The sequence below is a fragment of the Natrix helvetica genome (assembly GCF_964273705.1).
Source record: "Natrix helvetica genome assembly, chromosome: 1".
Lineage (NCBI taxonomy): Eukaryota > Metazoa > Chordata > Lepidosauria > Squamata > Natricidae > Natrix > Natrix helvetica.
In genome coordinates this window covers 250,443,424-250,471,208 of record NC_138548.1, presented here as the reverse complement: position 1 = coordinate 250,471,208, position 27,785 = coordinate 250,443,424, and the positions used below count along the sequence as shown (strand labels likewise).

At 38.2% G+C, this 27,785-nt stretch overlaps 1 protein-coding gene across 5 annotated transcripts in view; it reads left to right on the top strand.

The window, feature by feature from the left end:
* TNRC6C (trinucleotide repeat containing adaptor 6C) overlaps positions 1-23,393 on the top strand; it is a 153,732-nt gene extending 130,339 nt beyond the window's left edge. For 4 of the 5 annotated variants that reach the window (XM_081936109.1, XM_081936111.1, XM_081936108.1 and 1 more), the window contains 10 exons: positions 1,442-1,525; positions 2,889-3,120; positions 4,539-4,706; positions 5,580-5,771; positions 6,688-6,831; positions 12,503-12,601; positions 16,076-16,270; positions 18,364-18,434; positions 20,906-21,045; positions 21,469-23,393. In XM_081936109.1, the coding sequence (XP_081792235.1) occupies positions 1,442-1,525; positions 2,889-3,120; positions 4,539-4,706; positions 5,580-5,771; positions 6,688-6,831; positions 12,503-12,601; positions 16,076-16,270; positions 18,364-18,434; positions 20,906-21,045; positions 21,469-21,829 (1,686 nt within the window). In that variant the 3' untranslated portion in view covers positions 21,830-23,393. The remainder of the gene's footprint in view (positions 1-1,441; positions 1,526-2,888; positions 3,121-4,538; positions 4,707-5,579; positions 5,772-6,687; positions 6,832-12,502; positions 12,602-16,075; positions 16,271-18,363; positions 18,435-20,905; positions 21,046-21,468) is intronic. The other variant, XM_081936110.1, reaches the window with a different exon arrangement.
* The last annotated feature ends 4,392 nt before the right edge of the window (positions 23,394-27,785 follow it).

Sequence of the window (27,785 nt, the reverse complement as noted above, 5' to 3'; positions counted from 1 at the left end):
TTCCCCATCACAGTCAGAAATTCATATAGAGAATATAATTCCCGCAAGGCATCAAAAATTGTCCTAAGGGAGATTGTGGCTGCAAACAAGATCCCTTATAGAAACAGGCTTTGGGCTTAGATGGCTTCTTAAATAATAAAACTTTTTTAAGGCAAAAATATTTCTATGACTAAATCATGAAAGAATCAAGGAAAGATTTTCCTGAAATGAGATGAATGGCTAGAATAAAAGTTGCATTAAGCAAAAACATGAGGAATGATCTTGGGAACCATGCAGATCCAAAGTCCATTCATCTGTATTCTAAATTCCAAACAAAGTAGGAGGTAGAAAAAAAAGGCAAAGAAAAAGGTAGATGATGGCTACAACCAAGAGTATCTATCACAGGACACAATGAATTAGAAAGCTATCTTTAGTATATGTCAGATCAAAGACAATGGTGAGCATATTCTGAAATCTAAAGATGGTTAACGGATGTTTTAAAATAATATCATTTTTTAGGTCTGTTTGAGCAAAATTAGGCCACTGTAAGACAAAAGAGGACTCATTATACCCAATAAAATTATCCCACTGCTATTCTGATCTTCTTGAACTATTAAAAAAGTTGCTTTAAGACAGGCATATATTTCCCATCATTTAAATGGTTCATGCATTCATTTGGTTTATAAAGTTATAGATAGATTAAAGACTTACAGTCACTTTGGTATAGCTATTATACATACAATGGATATTCATACGTATTATGAATTCTTTTTTAATTACTGGAGAAAATGTGTGTCTTCATCAGCGGAGGTGATCCATGATAAAGTTCTTGTTCCTAGCAATTACAAAAGCCTATTAGCTTAGCTGCTCTTTTTCAAACAAAATGGAAATCTAGATCCATGGGATCTCTTCCAAGCTCCCCGTGGAAGGCCTTCCTCAACTTCCTGACCCTTACAAATTGTCTTGAATTCCAGTATAGCAGCTAGTCGTAGAAGCCTTTGCATCTATAGAAAGCATCTATAGAAAGGTTTCTTTTAAAAATATGTATCATTTTTCTGTTCTTCTGTTTCTCATTAAAATGTAGCCTTCTGTAAATCCATGCCAATTTTACATTTAGAAATCCAATATTGGCATAAGTAGGGTTTCTTTCTAAATATGGGTTCAGCAAGCAAAATAGGCAAGAGGGTAGTTCTGGACTGAATGGAGAGGTGTATCATTTCTCATTTCTACTTTTGAAATATACTTATACTTTTTCTCATTGTATATTTAATACTTTGTCCTCAGTTTTAACCGACCAAATATTGATTGCAGCCCGTTTGCTCTGAATCTTACTCAGATTCAGTACAGTTAGGAATTTCAAGAATGGGAAAGTACTAAATCTATTCAAATGCTGATTAATACACTGTAAGTATTGTGTCTCCTTGTTCTGTGACCATATGATTCCTTTCTTTGTATCTTTCAGGCATACCAACGTTTACAAATCCAGCAGCAGATGTTACAGGCTCAGCGTAACGTTTCCGGACCCATCAGACAACAGGAGCAGCAAGTAGGTTTCACTCAATTCCAGATGTACCATCAGTAAAGAATCTTGTGTGGTATATAACAATGACTATAAAATAAACATTCTGTGATGCATACTTTTATCCAAGAATAAATCATTAATTGTACAGGTAGTCCTCAACTTATGACAATAGTTGGGACTGGAATTTCCATTGTTAAGTGATACAGTTGTGAAGCACTAATCATATGACCACATTACTTAGCTATGTCAATCCCAGCAGTCTTCATTGATATCGTAATCTAGACGTCCAAGTCATTAAGTGGGAAACAGAAAGAATCCTGGGTAAGGAGCGCAGGGTGCCGTGGAGGGGCACCACAGACCATGCACAAATTTGGGGTTGCTGCAGTGCAGCAGAGGAACTCAGTGAGCCTGGGAAAAGGGGTGCAAGATGTGTGCATCCATGTGTGTGACCGCAGGGAGACCAGGAAAAGAATATGTTGTGGCTTATGGCTTCTTGGTACACTCTGGAATTGCAAAAAGCCTCTGTGCTTCAATGCATCATGAAGCCCAGCCCAGCAATGCAGCACAAAGAGGCTTCTTGTCATGCCATGGCTGTGAGGCTGCAAGAACCCATAAGGTGCAGCACACCTCAAAGCCTTTCACAGTATGTAGCCCAGCCCCAGCCCAACATCATAGCATGAAGGGATTTCTTTTGCAAGAACCCCTAAGCTGCATCTTGAAGCCTTTGCAGTACAAATCCCAACCCAGCTCCAGCCAAGCAGAGTGGCACAAGGGGCCTTCTTCCCTGTTCCCTGGTCACTGCCGCGCCATCTTTTTGTTGTTGTTCTGTGCATGTGTACAACAATTTCAATTGAACTGTGCATGTGCGCATAGCGCGCGCACAAGCAAACTGGCAGTAACACCGTCTAGAACCCACCCCTGAGCCATGCGTGACCTGGGGAAGAAAGCTAAAGGGCCACACCAGGCATGTTTAGTCAACAGAAGGAGACGGTGATGGGGTGCCAAGGACCACAGAAAACAGATGATCCAAAGGGCATAGATTTGGGGAGGGGGGGTTGATATCAGATGGAGGGAATTGAAGCACCCCTGTGTGAGGCACCAAGCACATGAATTTTGATCAGGTGACTATGGTGATACTGCAATGGACATAACTTTGTGGACCAATCGTAAGTCCATTCAGCACCACTGTAACTGAATGGTTGCTGAACAAATGGTCATAAGTTGAAGACTACCTGTAATAGCAGATTTCAGTTTCTGTAACCTATGCCTGACACATCTGAACTTTCACCAATGAGTTTATTGCTAGTGTAGCTCTTTAGCTCACAGCACAAAATCATAATCTTTGGGCTGTTGTCTGTTTTTAAAATTGTTATTATTTATTTTGTAGGTTGCACGTACAATCAATAACATGCAGCAGCAAATTCAGCAGCACCAGCGCCAGCTGGCCCAGGCCCTGCTTATGAAGCAGCAGCCACCCCCTCCACACCTATCTTTGCACCCCTCTGCAGGCAAATCAGCCATGGATAACTTTTCACCCCATCCCCAAGCTCCTGGCCTATCTGACCTGCAGACCAAAGAGCAACAGTCTTCACCGAACACCTTTGCTCCTTACCCCCTTGGTAAGTGTGGTTTTTGTAAAGGACTTTACTGCTCATAATTCATTAATAATATTCTTGCTCTCTCGCTCTCCCTCCTCCCCCCCTCTCTCTTCCCCCCTCTCCCCCCTCATTATTGCTCAAGTCTTTTTGCCTCATTCCTCACTATCAGATGCAGCTTCTGTCTTTTTCCTTCTCTGTCAATAGAGTAAAATGTAGATAATTCCTATTCACAACACTAGGTGTCAGCAAACACAAAACTTTCTATTTGGGAAATATGAATGAATAACCTGGTGCCCTCTAATTTTTTTTTCTGTATTTTGATCCCGACCAGTCTTTGATCATATAGATAATGAGAATTAGAGTCCATAATATCCGCAAGTTGTCCGATTGCCTGCTCATGGATAACTAAAATTCCTCATGCTTTGATTCTGTCTTCCTTTATCTCTTCTTCTCCATGTTCCTTTTTTATGATGATGTAGTTATTTAATCCAGGACACAGCAGTGCAGAAACTTAAGGATGGTGGATCCCCCATTATCCTCCTAGATCATGTCTTTAAAAAAAAATAAAAACATACTATAGTTGAGCTCAACCCCTAGAGATTAGATCCATGCCTGTTTCTTGGCAGTATTATAAAAGTGTCATCTTTGGAAGAATATATTTTTAACTCCCCAATCTAGCAAATATAGAATATAAATTCTCTACTGGTTTCCCATCCATGTATTTCTTATATGAAACAACCATTTTTTAGATAGAGAAGAAAGAAAATACGATAACATTCACAGGTAAAAATCACCATGCAAATTTTCAGTACACAGATCTATTTCTGAAAGACTTCTGCTAGTTGTCCTGTATTTGAACATTTTTGTCCCGGCTTCACACTTAAAGTGACTTGGAAGAGATGAATATAGTGGACCTCCTAGTGGCATTTGAAATACTATACTTAATATTTGTCTGGAGTATCCGGCTGATGCAAAATTTGCTAATGCTATTGTGCTAAAAAGTGGCCATTAACCTTTGGAATTCTTCATTTTGTCACATTTGTTTTTCAACATCTACAAAGTTGGTTAAGGAAAAGATGTGCAAAGCCTATATATCCTCTTCCTCTTTTCAGAAATATTACTCTTTTATTCCTATAACACCAGGAAGATTTCTCTGGTAGTATTAAAGTGTGTGATCTTAGAATGATAGAAAGCATACTCCATATCAGCAAAAGAAAAGATCCTTTTACATTTGTATGTTGAGTTTTTAGAAGTAATGAAGTGAGCTAAGATGATATTTGATTTTTTTTCCCTAGTGCTTTATTTCTCCTCTGCTCTCCTCCTCCTCTCCTCATTTGCCTTATCAATAGACATATAATGTTAGCTTATGACCTGAAATATAAATTGCCATTAAATACCAGGAATTAAGAAAGTCTGACAGTTTATTCACTTCCTTTTAGCTGGATTGAACCCAAACATGAATGTAAACAGTATGGACATTCCTGGTGGTTTGTCAGTGAAGGATACTTCTCAGTCCCAGTCTCGCCTTCCTCAGTGGACACACCCCAATTCAATGGATAACCTTTCCAGTGCTGCTTCTCCACTTGACCAGAACCCTAGCAAGCATGGTAATGCATATACTTTATAAATACATAGAACTCATTTGTCATAGAACTCTTACTGTAAATATTCTTTGACAGAATCAAAAATAGAATGGAGTAAACCAGAATATTAAAATGTTAGATAGCTAGATGGACGGACGGATGTAAAGCGGGAGGAAGGAAGGAAGGAGGAAAAAAAGAAAGAAAGAGAGAGAATTTTTAGGGTATTATTTTTTTCAGGAGAATAAGCCTATTGAACTCAGTAGGAGTTTGCCATCATGCCTAGCTTAGCACTGTTAGAAAATCTAATTTCCTCAGATATTCTGAGGAATATTTTGAAATATTCACAGAAGATTTATTTTTTCATTTAAATGAACAACTACAAAATTATCCTAGAGAACAGAAGACTACTATCAACCATGCTTCCATTATTAATGTAAATTGTATGCAGATTACAACAGCTGCTTCTATAACTCTACTTAAAATAATGTATGATATTCACAATTATTATATTTCAACCTAAGCACTGAAATGTCTATTTGGATACTTGTTCTGTTGCAAAATTACATTTCTGAAGTTCAGTTATTACTGTATTCTTTAAAAGAAATACCAGTGTTATATACAGATTGAGTTGTTACCAAAGTCCCATTGTCCTTTTTGTATCCTACAAAAGTGTAGAAAGGTTTCTATTTTTAACTGGATGAACCTTTTGTAGTAACCTTCTGACCTTTCCTAATTTAATCTTCTAAACTTCTATTAAATGCACAGCACCGTATTACCTTTTGTGACTGAATGTAGTTTCATTTGTTTTTTAATAGTGAGATGCAATAGGAAACCCCAACAATATTTAATATTGTTAATAAGCTTATGATTTCTTGCTTGTACTTCTTCCATTTCCAGGTGCTATCCCTGGAGGTCTGAGTATTGGCCCTCCAGGAAAGTCCTCCATTGATGATTCTTATGGCCGGTATGATCTTATTCAAAATAGTGAATCACCAGCCAGTCCTCCTGTAGCTGTTCCTCATAGCTGGTCACGTGCCAAATCTGATAATGATAAAATCTCCAATGGCTCCAGCATCAATTGGCCACCAGGTAATCTTCAATAAGTATTGTAGAAATGTTGCCTGGAGCTAACAGAGTTGTCCTTTGTCCTGAAATGCCTGAAATGCACTGTTGTTGAGAATCCAATGTAGTATGTGCTTTATTTTTTTTCAGACCAAAGATATACGTTTCCTTACCTAGCATTCAAAATGCACTGGCTTACTTTTTATGTTCCACTTCCTTATTAATTTTCCACTAAATGAAATGAATAATGTTCTTTTGAGGCTTTATCTAAACGCTTCGTTTATCTCACACTGTTGTTGGACAAAGCATATAGAACAGTGATGGCTAATCTTTTTGTGGTTAGGTGCAATAGTACGTGTGTATGCCAGCACCCATAATGCAAAGCATGCCCCCACATGCGCATGCGCACACACACACACCCCACGCTTTTCTCCCACACCTGCCGCACTGCCAGTGTGCTGTTTGCCACCAAGCTGAGCTTGGTATTTCCTCCCGGGGGGGGGGGGGGTTGCCCTCCCCAGGCTCCAGGAAAGCCTCCAGAGCCTGGGCAGGGTGAAAATCAGGCCTACCGGTCCTACCAGAAGTTTAGACACGGACTGTTTCCGGCTTCTGGAGGGCCTTCGGGGGTCCGGGGGAGGGCGAAAACAGCTTCCCCCAGCCCTCCGGAGAGGCCGAAAATCAGCTGACTGGTGCATGCATGCATGCTGGAGCTGACATAGGGCAGTGGCTCACGTGCCCGCAGAGATTGCTTTGCATGCCACCTGTGCCATAGGTTTGCCATCACAGATATAGAACGTTAGGAATCCCAGTGGTCTAACAATGAACAGCGAAGCATTTGTTCTGAAATTTATAGCAAAAGCCACCCACCAAAACTTCCATAAATCTCTATTTTCTATGACTCTTGAGAAGTAAACTGTTGATTTCATCTTGTTTTGCCAAGCAGAATTTCATCCTGGAGTACCATGGAAAGGATTACAAAATATTGACCCTGAAAATGATCCTGATGTTACCCCTGGAAGTGTTCCTACAGGTCCTACAATTAACACCACTATACAGGATGTCAATCGCTACTTACTCAAAAGTGGAGGTATTGTCACAATCATTTGTCCTTATTGCATTTTTTTTTTGTTTCTCTTCTAACATTTGTGGTTTTTAGAGTACATGGCAGACTTAAGTTCAGGCTCAGAATTACCAAGGTATACACTAGTGTGCATATTTAATTGGTTAAACCTCAAAATAGCCTTGACAACTAAATCAGTGACATAGTGTGATTAGAGGCCCTTCTTCTATAACTGGTTTCGGGGTGTTTGTTTTGTTTTGTTTTGTTTTTATGGCAGGAGTAGGTTGTACACTAAAAATTCTTCCTGGCTATCTCTGTCTTAAGAAAAGATATACTCATTTATAGGTCTTAAGCCGTATCTTGTCTGCTTAACTTCACAGCCACATAATAATAAATTGTTTTTTAATTTTTACCTGAAAAGAAGTAATTGGGGGGAAAATGATGTTGCTTCTTTCCATGTCTAGTTTGATATTCAATCTTGTACAACTATAAATTGAAATACCTGACTTGAAAGATCTGATACCTTGTCTCTTTTAAATATAAGGGGTTCAATGAAAAGGTTTTTTTTATTTCTCTCTGGAGCTTTCAGCCTGTAAGAAAATTAATAGAACTCACTGAAACTTCTTTTTCCTAGAAGTTGCTCTGTTTTCCTTGGGACTTAATGAAGATGTGTCTCTCACTATGGTTCCTGTATGGTATAGCATAGAATCATATTTTCAGATCTAAGCTAATATTCTGCAATTACCTGGTTACATCAATAATCAAGATAATAACATTGAGAGAAAATATCATTCTGATCCCAGAATTATAAAAGCAATATTAGTTTTTTTAAAAGAGATTTTCACTTTCTCATTTGATCTTTTTCACATATGATGGTATTAAGCCATACTATATGTCTAAATCCTGTAGAAAAATGTAAGATACCTACAATGTGTGCTGATCTGAAAAGAGAAGCATTTCCTTTTTTTTTTGTTCAGAGAATGGAAGTAATGATCTATCCTCTGCATCTTCCTGCAAAGGAATGGATCATTTTCCTCTACTCGGGAAGAGAAAATAAATATTGTTCCCTTTCCTGTTTTGAATATAAGACTGTTGGGGTGGGTGGGGCTGATATCAGTGATATTGTCAGGGAGCAGGGAGTAAGGAGAAAATCAAACTAAGGGTAGCTGCTTTATTTGGAGAGAACTTTGCTGCCTAATTTAAATTTGTAATACTTCTAAAAGTGCTATTTAAAAGCATGCTGTGAGCTTGCCTACAATTGAAAACACTTTGAAAAGTGTTTCTATCCTACTATCTCTGAAAGCATGTTTTGTTGCAATGCTCAAGAGAAGGGTTTCTTAATAACAGAACTAATTGCATACTGAGGTAAGCTGAAGTAGCTTCATCTTCAATGTCCTTTTCTGATACCCCAAAATACGTACAATATATAGTACACATGCATAGTGTTTGAAAGCATCCTATTCCAAAAAACCTTCAGCAAAGGAAAACAGCTAGTTCTGTTACTGATTCTGTTAGTTTTTTATAGAGGCAAATTTTCACTAAGCAAAAATGTGGAAAGCTAGATTCACTACCACAGAGATCCTTTTAGCAGGTTGATCACTTCCCTTATAGACTCCTAAATGCAGATGACCCATTAAAAGACTACACTCAAGATTTTTAGAGTGCAGTTGGGGGAGGGGGGGTTCCTTCCTTTTTTGCCTTCCTTTGTTGATATGGAAGAACTAATGATGGTATCCGTATGGTCCCATCTGCACAATTGCTTTTACTCCCAATGTAACAGAATAAAAGCCCTCTTCAGCCCTTACTTCCTGATCCAGAACAGTTGCACAGGGAAGTGTCAGGGATATTCTGGACTAGATTTCCAAGCAGGTTTTGTATATTTACTGTATTAAGGTGAAATAAAGACTCAAAATACACATTTATGTCTTTTCTTAATTCCAGCTGTAAGTACATCATTATATACTTAAAATCTGGATGTAATTGGGTAATTTTAATTATATTATAATTAGGATGAAATTTAGGTTTTCACTTTTATTTTCTGATCGTGATATAGTTTGAATATTATCCATTTATGGCTCTGGTATGCAAAGGACAAAATTTAGTACAAGTTACTTATGTTTAGGTACAGTATAGACAAGGTGGCATGGATGTTCCATCATGGTCTGTGCAGTGGGGAGTGGGTATAAAACAAGTTTCTACTGAATCCTAATAGCATCCTGTGTTTATAGATGCTGCTTCCACAGAATATCATGCCATCTGTTTTCTGTGGAAAATGTGTTTATTAATTTGTACTCTAACTTTCCATTCAACAGAATATTCAAGACATCAAGTGTTAAAGTTAAAAGCCATTAAAAGTAACTAGAATACATACAGTGGGGCAAAAAAGTATTTAGTCAGCCACCAATTGTGCAAGTTCTCCCACTTAAAAAGATCGGAGAGGCCTGTAATTGGCATCATAGGTGAGAGACAAAATGAGAAAACAAATCCAGACAATCACATTGGCTGATTTGGAATGAATTTATTTGCAAATTATGGTGGAAAATAAGTATTTGGTCAATATCAAAAGTTCATCTCAATACTTTGTTATATATCCTTTGTTGGCAATGACAGAGGTCAAACGTTTCCTGTAAGTCTTCACAAGGTTGGCACACACTGTTGCTGGTATGTTGGCCCATTCCTCCATGCAGATCTCCTCTAAAGCAGTGATGTTTTGGGGCTGTCGCTGGGCAACACGGGACTTTCAACTCCTTCCAAAGGTTTTCTATGGGGTTGAGATCTGGAGACTGGCTAGGCCACTCCAGGACCTTGAAATGCTTCTTACGAAGCCACTCCTTCGTTGCCTGGGCGGTATGTTTGGGATCATTGTCATGTTGAAAGACCCAGCCACGTTTCATCTTCAATGCCCTTGCTGATGGAAGGAGGTTTGCACTCAAAATCTCACGATCCATGGCCCCATTCATTCTGTCCTGTACACGGAACAGTCGTCCTGGTCCCTTTGCAGAGAAACAGCCCCAAAGCATGATGTTGCCACCCCCGTGCTTCACAGTAGGCATGGTGTTCTTTGGATGCAACTCAGCATTCTCTCTCCTCCAAACACGAGTTGTGTTTCTACCAAACAGTTCTATTTTGGTTTCATCTGACCATATGACATTCTCCCAATCCTCTTCTGGATTATCCAAATGCTCTCTAGCAAACTTCAGACGGGCCCGGACATATACTGGCTTAAGCATGGGGACACGTCTGGCACTGCAGGATTTGAGTCCCTGGCGGCGTAGTGTGTTACTGATGGTAGCCTTTGTTACGTTGGTCCCAAATCTCTGCAGGTCATTCACTAGGTCCCCCCGTGTGGTCCTGGGATTTTTGCTCACCGTTCTTGTGATCATTTTGACCCCATGGGGTGAGATCTTGCGTGGAGCCCCAGATTGAGGGAGATTATCAGTGATCTTGTATGTCTTCCATTTTCTAATTATTGCTCCCACAGTTGATTTGTTCACACCAAGCTGCTTGCCTATTGCAGATTCACTTTTCCCAGCCTGGTGCAGGTCTACAATTTTGTTTCTGGTGTCCTTCGACAGCTCTTTGGTCTTCACCATAGTGGAGTTTGGAGTGTGACTGTTTGAGGTTGTGGACAGGTATCTTTTATACTGATAACAAGTTCAAACAGGTGCCATTGATACAGGTAATGAGTGCAGGACAGAGGAGCCTCTTAAAGAAGAAGGTGCAGGTCTGTGAGAGCCAGAAATCTTGCTTGTTTGTAGGTGACCAAATACTTATTTTCCACCATAATTTGCAAATAAATTCTTTCCAAATCAGCCAATGTGATTGTCTGGATTTGTTTTCTCATTTTGTCTCTCATAGCTGAGGTCTACCTATGATGCCAATTACAGACCTCCCTCATCTTTTTAAGTGGGAGAACTTGCACAATTGGTGGCTGACTAAATACTTTTTTGCCCCACTGTATAACGAACACTTCATACATGTTCAAAGTTTGAGGTGTTCAAAATGGAATATACTTGCATACAACAATCACATATTTTAGAATAATATTTCATAAGCAAACTGTGAATCTCAAGCAGATGATTTCTTCATATCCCCTAAGTCAGACAGTCATTTCAGCACTGATCTTTGACTTTAGTTTGTGATTTGCAAACTATTTAAAATGTGGGAATGGTATTTCTTTCATTCTTGACTTATTAGTATAGATGTTTTTGTTGGTAAAGTAACACTAGTAAATTGTGCATTATTAGTTGGGATTTTTAAAGGCAAATGGGGCAGAGATGTACATAGAATGCAAGGCAGACTCATCATAATTAACATGGCTGCATTTTCATATTTTTCACATACAATTCGTAAATTGTGGATACAATGGCAGTGAATATCATTATCTTGAATATGACACAGAGTTAAGGGATGGATGGATGTATGTATGTATTTAATTATCAGCACAAATACAACACAGACAGACAGACAGACAGATACATACATACATACATACATACATATATATATATATATATATATATGTATATGTATTTATGTTACATCCTCGGCTTATCACAAAGACCATGCAGGCAGAAAACCATATTTTTATTTTTACTGTTGCCTTTTTATATTTGTGTTGTAATTGTACTGATAAATAAATAAAGGGAGACTAGGATAGATCTATTTCAAGCTAATTAGCTCTCATCAGCTAGCCATACCCTTACTGGGATTTGAACACGGGCTGTATATATCTTAGGCAGGAGTGTTAGCCACTAAGCTATATATATTGAAATATTATTGTAATTGTTGATATTCTAGAAAGTGACAAAGAAAGAGAGGATTGAGTATATATATATGTTGTATTTGTACTGATAAATAAATAAAGGGAGACTAGGATAGATCTATTTCGAGCTAATTAGCTCTCGAAATAGATCTATCCTAGTCTCCCTTTATTTATTTATCAGTACAAATACAACACAAATATAAAAGGCAACATTAAAAATAAAAATATGGTTTTCTGCCTGCATGGTCTTCTGTGATGAAGCCGAAGGACAGAAAGAGGGAGTGTGACCTTCCTCCCATATTTAGGCATACCAGGGGTTGTAACACAAATATATATATATATGTATATATATATATATATATATATGTGTGTGTGTGTGTGTGTGTGTGTGTGTGTGTCTGTGTGTGTGTGTGTGTGTTGTAATTGTACTGATAAATAAATAAAGGGAGACTAGGATAGATCTATTTCGAGCTAATTAGCTCTCATCAGCTAGCCATACCCTTACTGGGATTTGAACCCGGGCTGTATATATCTTAGGCAGGAGTGTTAGCCACTAAGCCACGGGCTCACTTCCTTATCAGTTGAGGTATATATGTATGTATGTATGTATGTATGTATGTATTTGTGACCTGAGCCTTTGCGATATTGCTCCCTCCTCCCTGTCCCCAGGTGGAGCCACAGCCCCCCTCTTCCCCATGTCTTCTACATTACTGCCTTTCTCACCGTGTTGTTCTTTGATAGTGAGTTCACTGAACCATACAGTGAGTACATTGAACCATACTTTCTATAACATTTCACGGCTAGGCGTCAAAGGCAGGGCTGGGCTAGCATCCTCCCTTGCATGGTTTTTGTTTGCATGTGATGGTGTGAGAATTGCATATGCATACACCATTCTGCCCATCTTTCTTAGTTGCTTCTTTGCTGGTTCTGCAGGGTCATCCCCAACATCATCTCAGAATGCCACGCTGCCTTCATCGAGTGCCTGGCCACTTAGTGCCTCCGGCTACAGTAGCTCTTTCAGCAGCATTGCAGGTATGACCAATGGCCTTTCTCCTAAGAGACTCCCTTGGATAGGAGGTTTTCACACGGCCTCTGTTCTTCGTAGTAACGACGATGGTACAACAAGTGTACTTCTTTTGCATACTGGGCTCCTTTGTTCAAATGACAGTCCTAAGAATTTAGCAGTAGTGAACATGTAATGGGGATATATATGTGCAACTGGCCATACCAGGCTATGCATTGCTTCAGTATGAGAAACAGACATTCTGTATAATGCTAATCTCTGTTAAACTAATTTCGGGACATAAACATTTTCTTCAGATACCTAGCGTACAAACAATTACCAGCAGAAGTTACGCAGCAAAGAACACCACCTATCCAACATTGAGCATTTTATTTTGGAAGAATGACTTGATCCAAAGAAGCGCAGCATCTATTGCTCTTCTGCGCCCCCTCTCCCTCCCTTTCTCAACTATGTCTTGTCTTGAAGAGAGTAGTAATAATCAAGATGGTCATAATCAATTTGAGTAAGGCTGAATATCCGCATCTTCTGTGCTCACCTGTCCTCACGCTTTCAAGGTACTGGTAGCTATTTTATTTTTAGACCATTAGTGCAAGTAGGAATTCAGAGACTCATAAGGAGGACACTGGAGAAGGATACTTGAAAGTAGCAACACACTTTATTATGTATGCTTTTGTCAATCTCTAAACTCTGACACAGTGCTCTTGTTCGTGCTTTTTATCACATTTTCTTTGTTCACTTTTTTTTAGCCACCTCAGTCAACAAGAAATTTTAGGTGGCATATAAAGATTAAAAATATATTTAAAAGAAGCATCATGTACCTAACAGTAAGAAAAATATGACTCCACCTACATTGTGGAAACAACAATATAAACTAACTTATACAATGTGGGATCATAATGTATATCTTTTGTGTAAAATGAGAATAAAACATAATAATCTTGTTCATCATCGCCTTGTTGTTTTGCGTGATTTAAGGCAAAAATGCCAGCTGTGGTCTTCATCATGCAGTCACTAGTATGCACTGGAGTTCGAAAAAGCAAATGAAAAAAAAAAACCATGCATAAATGGTGTGTGTTTTATTCACTCAACAGGAAGAATGGAACTGCTTTTTCTATCACAGTGTGTATTGTATCTCAGATAATATTGGACCCAACATTCAAAAATATGCTGGCTACTTTCTTCCTCAGCAGCAGCTCTTAAGAATTTTGTTGTATTTGTGCACTTGCGCATTTGTCATCTTTCAGTGGGACCTTTCCTAGTCATAGCTAATTTGTCAACTGAGGTTTCCCCCAATTTCTAGGCTGCGAACCATCCAAAATACAGCCAGTAGTATAATTCTGTACTGCATGTAGTCCTCAACTTACAATAGTGCTGATAAAAGTGACTTACAACTGTTTCAGCGCTCCCACAGTTAGGCAATTGTGATTTGGGTGCTTAGCAATTGTTACCCATTTACGATGTCCTATGTCACACAATCACCTTTCCAGCTGGCTTCCAATAAGCAAAGTTAATGGGGAAGCTGTCAGAGAAGATTGCAAGTCACAGCCATGTGATATCTCGCTTAGCAACTATGGTTATTTGCTTAAAGACCATGGCAGAAAAAGGCTATAAAATGTGATTACATGATGCCTCATTTAACACCCACACTGCAATAATGACTTTTCTGGTGCCTATTCTGGTTGTAAGTCAAGGACTACCTGTATGTCTTTTTCAACCGGTTCAGTAAAAATAAGGTAATTAACATCTCATCAATCCTTCAAAATTGCAATCTGTTATCATAATATTGGGGTTTTTTAAAAAAGTTTGTAGACTGAACTACCTCAAAGGTTTAGATTTCATCGTAACCTGGAAAAAATGTGGAAACCTCAGTATAGCCAGCAACAAATGAATCTATTTCTTTCTCCCCACCACATGCACCTTTATAGTTGTTACCCTCACTGATTCAAACTATCTCTAATCCCTTTCACAGACTATCCCAAAGGTGCTTTTTCCAAAAGTTTTTTTTCAAAACCAAACAAAGTCCAGTTGCCTTTTGGAAAAAACACCTTTGGGATAACCATGCGCTGGATGATTGAGACTCTTCCACATAGACACCCTTCCGCAAACTTATCACAATCTTTAATTCCAGCTAAAGTAATTTTTACAGAAATTAAGATGTAATTAAAATTGGCAGTTAAAAAATGAAACTTGAAAGTTCTGTTGAATCTTCAATTCAAAAGGTTTTCAAATAAAGAAATAGTTGCCGTTTATTTTACCTAGGATGCATTTTCCTTTGATGGGGCTGTTTTCCTCTTTTGGGTGAAACTTGGTTCACATCCTGAAGTTAATTTTTCAGAATTTACTGGCTTTGTGCAAATAATCCATCTTTCTGGAAATGGAGAAATCAATAACTTGGCAGGAACCTAGTTCATACAAGCTACAGCTTTATACTTCATAAAAGGTTAGGAACTGAGAAAAATAGTAGGAGAAGCCGTGCTTAGATGGTGGCATAGCACAGGAGGTTCTTTTGATTGAAACTCAATACTTGGATCAATACCGCCTTCCTTTATAGACTTTGGGAAATATTTCATAGATAATCTGTTATTATATTTCTATTAATTGTATGGTTTATTCATGTGATTGCTGTTTTAATTTGTTACTTGGTTGTCTTAATCATCTTTCAGATGTTTCACTATATTTGGTATAGAAATTCAAGTTAGAGATAGTTATGATAAAAACTACTAGGAAATATATGATTACAGGAATAAATCATTGCCATAAGGACTACCTGATGAAAGTTTTGAAAGACACCCCTCTTTCTTCTTCATTCTCTGTGGTAGCTAAGTGGATTAATGAAAATAATAAATGAAGAATCTTCCTTATCTATCTTTCTCTTGCATGTTATCCTTCATCTTCACTTTCCCATTCTCTTTTAATAGGGAAATAAAACTTTCACTTTTATTCCTGTAATTCAGGAATTAGGTTTGTAGAATATACTTTGTTTTTGCTGGGCTTCTGCGCTTTAGTAGCCAAAGGAATCAAGCCAAGTGTTGTCTCTGTGAATCATACACTGTTGTTAACTGAAAGTTACAGACGCTTTCCCAAAGATCTTTGTGGATGATAAAGTAGCTTCTATGTGCTTCGTGAAAATGAGCAGTTTCTTTCCTTTTCTGTTGGGGGGGTGGGAGAGTAAAATGATATTATATGCTTGAGACTGGTAAATATTTGGATTTATTCTGTAGTTATGATGCCAGATGATGAATTTCATTTTTTTGAGCCTTATAGAGACCATTTTGAGAATCTTTGATGGATTAATGAGACTTACATAGCAAAAAGGAAAAGAAAAAAAGAATTAACAACAAAATTAACAAAGATGAGCAATGTATGAACCACTGATTGCTTGAAATTCACTATGTTTATATACAGACAGCAGAAACCTGGGGATCCCAGATTGTCCAAAAACTCCACATTCTGACATTCTGAATTGCATTTCTCTATTACAGGTAAATTGTCAGACATCAAATCAACATGGTCTTCTGGTCCAATTTCTCACACACAAGCCTCTTTGTCACATGAACTCTGGAAGGTTCCCAGGAACACTACAGCTCCTACAAGGCCACCTCCAGGCTTAACGAACACCAAGCCATCATCTACCTGGGGTGCCAGCCCATTGGGTTGGACCAGCTCTTACTCCTCTGGTATTCCTGAGTTCTTTCTTCTTCTTCTTCTTTTGACTTAACTGCATCGATTATATCTGCTTTCCTTTAAGAGTTTAAGGCAGCATACATAAGACACTCTCATCCAGTTTTTCTCTTAGGGCTGAAAAGGGTAACCAATCTACAGACAGTCAATGAACCTCTTGGCTGAGGGTGGATTAGAATTTGGATCAGTCCAAATGTTTCTTAGCTAAATGAATACAATATATATTTACTGTGTGTTTAAACTTTTTATGTGGAAAATCCTGACCTAAAATTAGAGTATGTAATAGATTGTGAAAATAAACTTGAGGAACAGGAGAAAGGGCCACAACCAAGGCAAGAATCACATAAATTTAAATTCAAAGCAGAAGGGTAGCTTCAGAAAGCATCTCAGAATTGATCCTCCCTAGTTCTTGTACAGATAAAAGCAGGGAGGCGGAAGGTGCTTTCAGTCATGCAAGATATTTTTTTTTTTACTATAACTGTATAATAAAAGTAACTTTAGCATTCTTTACTTTGATTCCCAAGTCCGGTCCACTGCTAAGGAATTCCTGGCTGAGGAATTCTGGGAGTTGGAAGTTCACAAGTCTTAAAGTTGCGAAGGTTGGAGACCCCTGCTCTGAAGACTGACAGTGCAATATTGTCAATGTCAGTCACTTGAGTTCAGATGCATCTGCCTTCTGTTTAGAGTTTGAATTATTTATTTTATAAACCTATACAGACATACCTATGAATAGATTGTATTACACTCAGACTACCTTTCATAGATAGATATACTGTAGATGATATAGATCAGTGATGGCTAACCATTTTGTCATTGCGTGCTAAAAGCAACACCCATAATGCAATGTGTGCGTAACATACACACGCACGCACCCTGTTTTGGCCTAGATGGCCTCCCTCAAGCCTCCTGGGACCAAAAATGGGGGACGGGGGGGCACAGTGCGACCTCCCCCCCCCCCCCCCGTGGCCCGTTTTGGGCCTATCAGGCCTCCCTGAAGTTTTATGGGAACAAAAATGGGGCACAGGGGGGAGCATTGCATCCCTCATGCTCCCCCACATCCCTATGCTTATACGTGCAACACCCCCCCCCGCTGCCACCACCCCTTGCACATGCGCGTGTGTCTCCTGCATGGCCCCCCCGCACATGTCGAGACACAAAAATCAGCTGGCTGGCAGGAGGCGTGCGCACATGCACAGTGCAGCTGTCTGGGGCAACGACTCACGTGCCTGCTGAGACGGCTCAGCATGCCACACAGATATAGATTATATAATGTATGGCTTAGAAAACACTATAGAAATGTAAACAAGTCTATATTGAAATGTAGTGATTTTATTGTGGTTTTCATCTGGTAAGACATGCTTTCATTCTCTCTTCACATTCTATTCTGCTTTTACTTGTTATCCTCACATCAATCAGTCAGCCTATATCAGACTATATCACTCTCAAAGGACTGTTGGAACAGATGTTCTCCCCATCCTCAATTTAGTGTATTTCTGCAAATCTCAGAGGTTTCCAAGCACAGGATATAAGTATGTGGGTGTATGAGTATGGGTGTGTACACACACACACACACACACACACACATGCATGTGCATATACCAGTACATATATTGGATCAAACTCACAAACTTTCCAACCAGAAATTCTGGGGATTTGTGAACCAGTATATCTGAATATACTATATATAGAGAGATCTATGTCTGTGTGTCTGTCTGTCTGTCTGTCTGTCTGTCTGTCTGTCTATCTATCTATCTCATGGCTATCCTTCAAATATACTGGTTCACAATCCCCAGAATTTCTGGTTGTAAAGTCTGTGAGTTTGATCCAACATGTTTGTAAAGTATCATATTGGGAAAACCTAAATAATGCATTGATTCTATTTATGACAAGCAAAATTCCACAGTGAGGAATTAGACATGAAGGGAGGAGAGGAGGACTAGCAGACATTTGCTAAATCTTCTGATCCAAATACATTTCCCGTTAAAAATTCGTGTAGAAATTGTATTCATCAGGTTTGTGTCCTGTATCTTCTGTTCTTCTTCAATTGTATGATTGGGCTTTCCCTAATGTTTTCTTTGTTGGGTTATAGGCTCAGCCTGGAGTACTGACAGCTCAGGAAGAACAAGTAGCTGGCTAGTTCTCCGTAACCTCACTCCCCAGGTAAATGAATCTATCTATCTATCTATCTATCTATCATCTATCTATCTATCTATCTATCATCTATCTATCTATCTATCTATCTATCATCGCTGTGTAAGTGTGTGGGTATATGTCCCAGCTTAAGTCTGGAATGCTTTGAGTAATCTCAACCAAACTTGGTACACAGATGACTTACTCTCTGGAAACGAACACTGTGGGAGTAAGACACCCCTAACACTCCTCGGGGTGTGTTTTGTTAAGATACATCCTGTTGTGCTTTAAAATGGCTTCTACCATACTGCCATAAAATGGCTTCTACTATACAGCGCAATGGGGTTGCCATGGTAACGACTTTACAGTACTCCACAAGGGGGCTCAATTTAAAATTACTTTGGTCCAGACATTTTCAACAAAATCAGGACTTTTCCTGTTTAATATAGGATTAGGATAAATAAATACCCAGGTAACTGGCCAGGTTATCAGCTACTTTACAATAAATTAGAGGAAGAGTCATAAAAATACTCAGCATTGTACTTGTAAACTCTTGGACCCTTCTGCTCTTGATGTGCCTTATGAAATTTTGTTAGCTTAACTCTTGGAGCTTTCTATTTTAAGCATTTTATTTCTAAAACATCAAGTTATAGGTTTAGGTTTAGGTTTATTTGGATTTATATGCCGCCCTTCTCCAAAAGGACTCAGGGCGGCGTACAACATTAAAAACACACATCACAAAAGTTAAAAAAGATTAAATCCATTTCCAAAAAGACCAAACCGATTTGGTCGGTTGACGACCTTAACATTTTTATTTATTTATTAAGTGCTAAAATGGCATAAACACCAGCTGCATTGGGGCCATCTGCACTTCATTCATTGAAGGTTTGATGGAGGGCTGGGATTATTACAATTACAGGGAGGATGCTACTCTATAGGATAGAGGCAGCAATAGTGATGGCCCAGTTTCATGTTCCCTAATGATTCCATTCTCTTTAAGAGTAGGATATCTGAGAAAGCCCCCTGCCCCTGACCTCAATGGATTAGCAGATCATCTTAGATCGGTTAAGGATAACCAGATCCTAAATCATTTGTAGGCCTTTAAAGAGGACAACCAGCACCTTGAATTAAATCCAGATCACTATTAAACATTGCAGTTCTCGAAGTGTTTCACAGGCAACAGGAAGAATACTGATAAATACTTCAGCAGCGGCATTCTTAAATTGTAGCTTTTGAGTGGTATTTAAGTGTAGCCCCATGCAGGGTACTTTCCAGTAGAAATTGATGAACAAGATGAGATCGTGCAAAGATCCTGTTGGCCACAGCTGCTGTTTTTTCTCATTGAGCAAGAATTTAGGAAGATCCTCAAATTATGAGCGGATTAAAAATAGAGAGCTCAATTCTATCTAGAATGAAAAATATTCTGACTTGCCAGGCCTCTGAACTCACAGTCACTCTGCCTTGTATAGATGGAGACTGAGTATGTTCTTCTCCATGTAGATCCTAATAGGGAATGGGTCAGTACTTCGACCACACCTTCTATGCAGTCCAGTGCCTCAATAAACAAATAAGTATCATCAATGAACTGATGCTACCTGACTCCATGTCAATAGATAACCTCTCACAGTGGCTTCATGCATCAGTAAAAGAATAGTGAAAAGAGAGTTGAGCCCTGCAGGTCCCAGCAGTGTAGCACCTTCTGGCTTCAATTCTTCTCTCCCACCATCAACAACCAGAGCTGGCTCTAGGAAAAGGACAACTACTGTAATACTCGCTTCCCACTCTCAGCTTCCAGACATGGTCCAGCACAATACCATGATCAGTGGTTCTGAACACAATTGAGAGATCAAGGAGGATCAGGAAGGTCACACAATCTTGGTTGTTCACAGATCATTGACAAAAGCAAACAATGTGTTTCTCAATATAGTACTCTAGCCTGACACCCAGCTGAAAAAGCCCAGATAATCAAATGTCTTCCAGGGCTCTCTGCAACTGGAACCTTAACGCCTTCTCAATAATCTTCACAACAAAAGAAAGATTGAAATTATCAACAGGTTTCCAAACTGTCTGGGTCTAATGGTGGCTTGTTGAACATGAAGCACATCAATGCCTATTTCAGGACTGGTGTTACCACTCCATCCCTCAAAAGCGTATTCATTAGAGCTCTGACCCTGACCTCCAATCACTTTTCTGAAGGCAATTAGGAATGGTAAGGTTCTAATATATAGGCAGCAGAGCTTGAAGAAAAGTAACATGTCCCTGAAGGGAAGCTCCAGAAATAGCTCAATTGTAGGTGTGCCTGTTCAGGTAGGGGGAGTGGAAGAGTTGTTTCATCAATACACTAAATCTCTGTGAGGAATCTACACTGTTTTATTTATATGTTTTTAAGATATGGTTTTGACTTTTTACTAATGTGTTACTCCCCCTTCGTCAAAATAATAATGCCATTAGAGGAGGAGAAAAATTGCTCACACTTTTTTTCCCCTGCTTTCCCTAATTAGATTGATGGCTCTACACTGCGTACTCTATGCTTGCAACATGGTCCTCTTATTACATTCCATCTGAACCTGACTCAAGGGAATGCTGTGGTCCGATACAGTTCCAAGGAGGAAGCAGCAAAGGCTCAGAAGTCTCTGCACATGTATGTTATTTGATGCGGTGTTTACTGTTTTTCAAGAAAGGCATGCCCAATTGGGGCTTGTGATGTATTTAATGATTGCCTTGGACAGTAAAAAGGAGGCATGAACAGTGAACAAAGAAGAATGGCATATGGAGGGGGTGGGGTGTTATGTGTCTAATCAATCTTATTTTACAATCCTTTTTTTTTAAAAAAAAGACTAAACTAAAATTGTTTCTGCCTCGGGTATCAAACTAAATGTCCACAATGTTACTTCCCATATTCAAAACTTCCTGGTCATATTTTCTACTGTAATATTTGCTTGTTTCACAATCAATGTTCTAGCTCTTGCGTAATGTTTAATTTTAAGGGAATGTATAGTGTGATCAGAATAAATGCATAGGTTCCTGGGAAGTATGCCTCATCAGTTTTTCTCTCTGTTTTCAGGTGCGTTTTGGGGAACACTACCATCTTGGCTGAGTTTGCTGGAGAGGAGGAAGTGAACCGTTTTTTAGCACAAGGCCAGCCACTGCCCCCCACTTCCAGTTGGCAGTCCAACACTGGAACCACTCAGACACGTTTGGGCTCCACAAGCAGTTCTCATGGCATGGTGCGCAATGATGCAGGCCACTGGAATACCCCCTGCCTTGGTGGGAAAGGGAGCAGCGATCTGCTCTGGGGTGGGGTCCCTCAGTATTCAAGCAGCCTTTGGGGTCCTCCCAGCACCGATGACGGCAGGGTTATCGGAAGCCCAACGCCTTTGAATACTCTGCTCCCAGGGGATCTTCTCAGCGGGGAATCCATCTAGGATGCCAGAAAAACAAAATGGAAGTAACAATCATCAGCACTAAAGGAAAAAAAAGAAAGAAAGAAATAGCAGTAACCCTTTCCAGTCCAGGGCAGCACGAAGGATCCAGCTTTAATAGATCAGACTGGCGGCCCTTTTTTTAGTACCTCTGTCTACTCTTGACTATGAAACTCTGCTGGAGTCCCTTGTGAACTGTTTGCGTTAACAGTATGGGGCTCCCTTTGGTCAGTGTCATGTGCTAATGATAGATTTTTGTGTGGGGTTTTTTTTCCAACGGCTTTTTAATTTTATTTTTATGTTTGTATGGTGTTTTTAAAGACGTATACAAGCTGCTTAGACTAGTTCTATCATGAAGGGCACTTTTCAGAATTTGGGCTGGAAAGGGTTATTTTATCAACTTGGGGAAGTTGGGGTTGGGATGAGGGGGAGGTGAGAAAGCCTATTTAAAATGAGCCTGTGATAATTATGCACATTACCAGAGGCGGATCCAGTAATCAGAGGGGGTGGGGGTGGGGTGGCATCTGACCAGCTTGTCAGCAGCTATTGGGGAACAAATCTTAAGGCCCCTTGGCTGGATGACTTGGATTGAGAGGTGGGGTGGAATATCCAGGTCCACTACTCCCGTGGGTCTTGCCTATGCACATTACACTTGTTTCATTGCTTTTTGTGTCATTTTTTTTAGATTCTCCCCCCAAATAGTTCAAAGGTCTTTTTTTAAAAAAAGAAAAAGAAATGAAAGAAAGAAAAAAGAAAGAAAGAAAGAAAAATTAACATATCAAACATGCAATTATACTTGAATCCAGTAGGCCAATAACAAAAATGTGAACACTTTCTATTGTTACACTTCCAGGTTGGTATCAGAAAACAAAAGAACAGGCTCTAGGATTATTATTGTTTTTGGTTCTTTCTTACATGTATGCATTGGGGACAAGTTGAACTGAAGTATGAATGTATGGATGTGTGCGCGTGCCAGGTGTACAACTTAACAAATTGTGTGACCTTTTTTTTTTTTCTTCTTTTCAGTATATGCTTTTGATTTGCTTATCGGTCAAATGTTTAATTGTTATTAGCTTCTAACTTTGCACTGAGTGTCCACAGCCCTTCTTGTAGCTAATCCTACTTGTTTTTTTTAAAAAAAAAATTAAAAAAAAAACTGATAGGAGGGGCTGGCGACAATTCACGTGTAAATGTTTACTCAAGGACTCTTACTGCATTTTAAAAACTTACAGTGTGTATCTCTGGAGAATAATATGTATATCTACCTTTAGCAGCTTTTTATTGTGGACTAATGCAAGAAAATAATTACCGGAGTATTGCACCATTTTTTTCCCATTCGGAATATAAAGTTTAAAAAAAAAAGGAAAAAAAAAGACTCTTGTTGAACTGTGGCCATAAATACTTGTAAAGAGTGGATGGTTCCCTGCAAGCTGGAACAGAAACAAGCACTTGGACATAGGTTTTGACTGCTTTTGGAGGAGCCTACGATTTCAGCTCCTACCTGTTTACAAACCTTTTTTTTTTCTCCTTCAAACTTTAAAATAAAAAAAAGGAATTAAAAAAAAAAGACTTCCATCATAAAGAAACCTATTTTCAGAATGAAGATATGCTACTTCAGAGCTCTGGGATTGAACAGTGTTTGTTGTTGTTACTGTTGTTGTTACTGTTGTTGTTGATCCTTTTCTTTGGCCATTGCTGTGTATTCTTTTTCCCCCCCCCTCATCTTCGTCAGAGTGGCGAAAAATATTGTGATCACTATCTTGCACATGGTGGAAGATGTCTCAGGAAAGCCGGGTTTCCCGAGGAGCAACTCCACACCATTTCATGTATTTTTTAAACCCAACTCCTAGCACTGAAGATATTATTAAAAAAAACAAAAAAAACAAAATAAAAAAAGACAGTAAGAGAAGAAGAAAAATACCTAATCTAATGTGTAGCAGTTACATATTTACCAAATAATGGACTCAAAAGAAATAGATGTTTGAAGAGTGCTTTATATATTAAAAAAAAATTGCTTTATGTTTAAAAATGATCAATGTTTTTGATTGTTTTGAAAGGAAGAAAGACAATGGAATAACATACCCTTTGAGTATGTTTTTAAAAATTATATGAACATTGTGCTCCCTGACTGCTTGGATCAGGAAACTTGTTTTGTTTTGTTCAAGGTTAGCTTTTTAATGGTTTTGTCGAATTAAAAAGGGTCCTGCAAAATTGCAAATCAACAAAAGCTGGGTTTTTTTAGAGGATCATGAACTATGCACAGATTGGGTTCCAGACTTGTGTTTTCTCAAGTTTTCGTAGTGTATTTAGCTGAATACCCTTTTCTCAGAGCGATTGCATCTCATTCTCATTACACGCACTCTACATATGTATTGTGTATATATATCTCTCTTAACACACATACAGATACACACACACACATATTTATATATAAAATACATATGTGCCTATGTGCGGATTGAAATAGTCAATACAATTTTCCATGCTAAAATTTAGTAATGAATTGTAGAAAAAGAACTCACAATCATTCGAAATTGGAGATGGACATTTTTAAAATAATTCCTGTTGAATTTTTATTTTTTATTTTATTTTAATGTTTTGCCTTTAATTTTGAACTCAAGATGTCTGTAACTCTGAGATGAAAAGTTTTTAAAAGTTTGTGGCTTTTAATGTTATTTCTCCTCATAGAATGTGATTGTTGAAAACATGCACCAGAAGTTGCTTTCAAGAGTACGAAGATTCTTTGAAACTTAATAAATTGCAGTTTTTCTTGGCTGTTAAGAAGGCATGTGTATTTTTCTTGTGTACAGAAATGACTGTTAACAGATAATCTACCATTTCTAAGGCTTGCCCCATTCATTACCTGTTAATTGTTCAGCCAGCAAATATCCGAAATGATTAAAATGTCACTTTCAATGTGTATATGCTATAATTTACAGATTGTTGACTCGCTGCTTGTGATTGCTTAGTGTTGTTATTTATGTTTGTTAGTTGCCTTTTCAATTTCGCAATATAAGATAGGATTGGATTTTTATATGAAAAAGTTGTAAAGTAATTGTATTTTTGTTAAATGCTGTTTCTCTCCCCCCTTTTTTCTTTTTTCTTTTTGTCTCTGACATATTATGGGGGGGAGGGGAATCACTCATAATTCAACGTATATACTTTACAAACATATTGTCATATTTCTGGCTAGTATTCCTTTTGCTTTAGACTTCTTTGACAACAAATTTTATATTTCCATATCTATAACTGGAAGGTTTCCAAACAATATTATTCATAGTTTAGGTATACCAATGCTGCCAAGACTTTTTTTTTCCTTCTTTATATTAGTTTGCTTGGGAATCTGCTTTTTTTCTTGTGACAAAATATTACATCAACATAAACGTTTATGTCTTTATACAGTTTCCAGAAAGAAAAGGATTTGTAAAACACTAAGGTTTTTTCTTGGCCACAATAAGAAATTCAATATGAAAGTCAGGTTTTCTGGGTGATACACTCCAAAGCCATGTTTACTTTTTAAGCTAACTCAGACTACTTACTTGTATTGTCTTGATCTAGCTTAAATAATGAAATGCCCTTTTTAAAAAATTGTTATGTGTACAGTACTCTAGTCAATGTGTATGTTCCACAACAGAAGGATTAGTATAAATGTTGGAATAAGGTTTTTTTTTAAGAAATCTGTAAATAGTTCTGTTTTAGTCAACAAAATGACCAGAAGGACACTCAGATGGGTCAACAGTAACATGTAAAATATCATTTTTAGGATTTCCCTGTAGTAATCATAATAACGTGGACTTTTGAGGGTGGTCCATACATTTTTTAAGAGAAATAAATGCTAATATAGGATGCTAGTGCATTGATTTTCACAACTGTTGTCATTTTAAATTAGCTTATGGACACCTACCTTGACACATCAGAATTCCAATATAGTTCAATTTTCTTAATACTATTTTAGATCATAAACCAAAGCACCAGATTCTTATTTACAAGATTGCCTTTGGGCTTCCAGATGAGTTCCATTGGCCTTTTTAAAAATAAAGAGAGGTGGCGTCAAAATCCTGCTTTGTTTGAAAATACGTACAGTAGCCCTGGAAAAAAAGGCAAAGATCATCTGTATCCTGCAGGACTATGGAATGTCCTCATTACTTTGACTTAAGAAATGGGTGTTTGTTTCTTTTAATTGATCACACCTACTAGGACAACCAGTGGCAAAAGGCCTTTTAGGGAACACTGCCAAATATTGTACTTTCCTAGACCACAGGAAAACTGGCAGATATTTTCATGTTTAAACTCACCAAATAATAATACGTTCTAAATATTACATAATTAACCAGTCAGGGTTATATTCCTTACTGTTATGATGTAATGTATGTATTTTCAACACTGACTCCTTTCTGATAATATTGGAAAGAAATTGCACTTTTCCTATTAGAATGTATGTATGCATTACATCAATTTGTATGCCAACTCCCTAGAATCTAGACAGCTTACAATATTAAAAAAATTATCTTCCATTGATATCAATTACTAAGGACTCTCCATTGTTTTATTAAAGAATTTTTAAAAAGATTAAACACTAATACATATTAATATAAAATAAGAAATAATAAAAGACAAAGCTAAAAGTGCAAAAAAGAGAAAAGTACGGGTAGCTTCTGATTTTTTTTAATAGCAGTAATAAGTACAGTTATAAAATTACCTGTTAACTCTGTGGTTACAACTTAACTCTCTTACTGTAATCTACCCTAATAATCAAATTAGCAGTCCCCCAACCTTTTTGGCACCAGGGACCGGTTTCGTGGAAGACAATTTTTCCATGGACCAGCATGAGGAACGCACAACTTACATCCCACACAGCTCACCCACTGCTCACTTCCAACTGTTCGGCCCAGTTCCTAACAGGTCACAGACTGGTTCCGTTCATGGCCCAGGGGTTGGGGACCCCTGATCTAAACCATAAATCATAAGTGCATTTTATCTGTTCTACACAAGAAGTCCTTAAGGGGTTTCCAGTCAGCAGTAAATGTAGAGATAAAAATCCATTTAGCCACCTCAGCAACTTCCATCATATTCAACCATTCATTATGGAGGGTGTTGAGTCTTTCCAACATTGTGCATACAATAATCTTGGTGCAGTTACCTTGTACAAAAACAAAGTTCCATGACATTTTTCTGACTGTCCATGAATCCCAAAAGAAAACCTTTGATCTCAGTCTTTAAAATCCTCTAAATCAATGTACCGGTATGTCTTTGAATCCAGAACTTTCTAGCTTTTTTACACCTCCAACAAACATGATATCCTTTCTTGTTCATATTTCAGACATAAATTTGAAGTGCTTTTATACATTCTAGACTTGCTCTGGTGATCTAAACCTGTGAGAGGTTTCTTTTCCTCTTCCTCAATGATAAAATATAGGAGGGTGAGATGGCAGAGAATTCCACAGAAGCTTCTACTGTTGAGAAGGTGTTTCATGGGCCCCTTCCTCCTTGATCTCTTGGGAGTGGGTATCAATATCATCTCACTTTACCTAGACTGCTGGGGACAGGCAGATTCGAACCAAAGCAAGTACTGAAGGTAACAGGTTAGATGATCACCACATTCTTAAATTGTTCTTGGAATACTAGTCCCACAAAATAGGTATTATTCTGTGGACCAGTTAATATCTGTCTGTAGCTAAGTTACTATGTTCTATCCATTGGAGCCTTAGGGTCTGTAAGGGCAGGTATACAGGGAACAAATTGCAGCAATTTGTAAGGTAAGGCTCAAGTTATATCTCTTAAATGTAGAACTGCTTTGTTTCATTTTAACTTTCATTTTCCAAGTACATAGGCAATGAAATTGCTCACTGCTTATGCTTCTTCCTCTGTCGCTTAGAAAAGCTTCAGCAGGTTTTATTCTGATGATTTAGGAACATCGGTTATCAATCTCAAAGCCACTGGTTTGTTCCGTTGGAGGAAG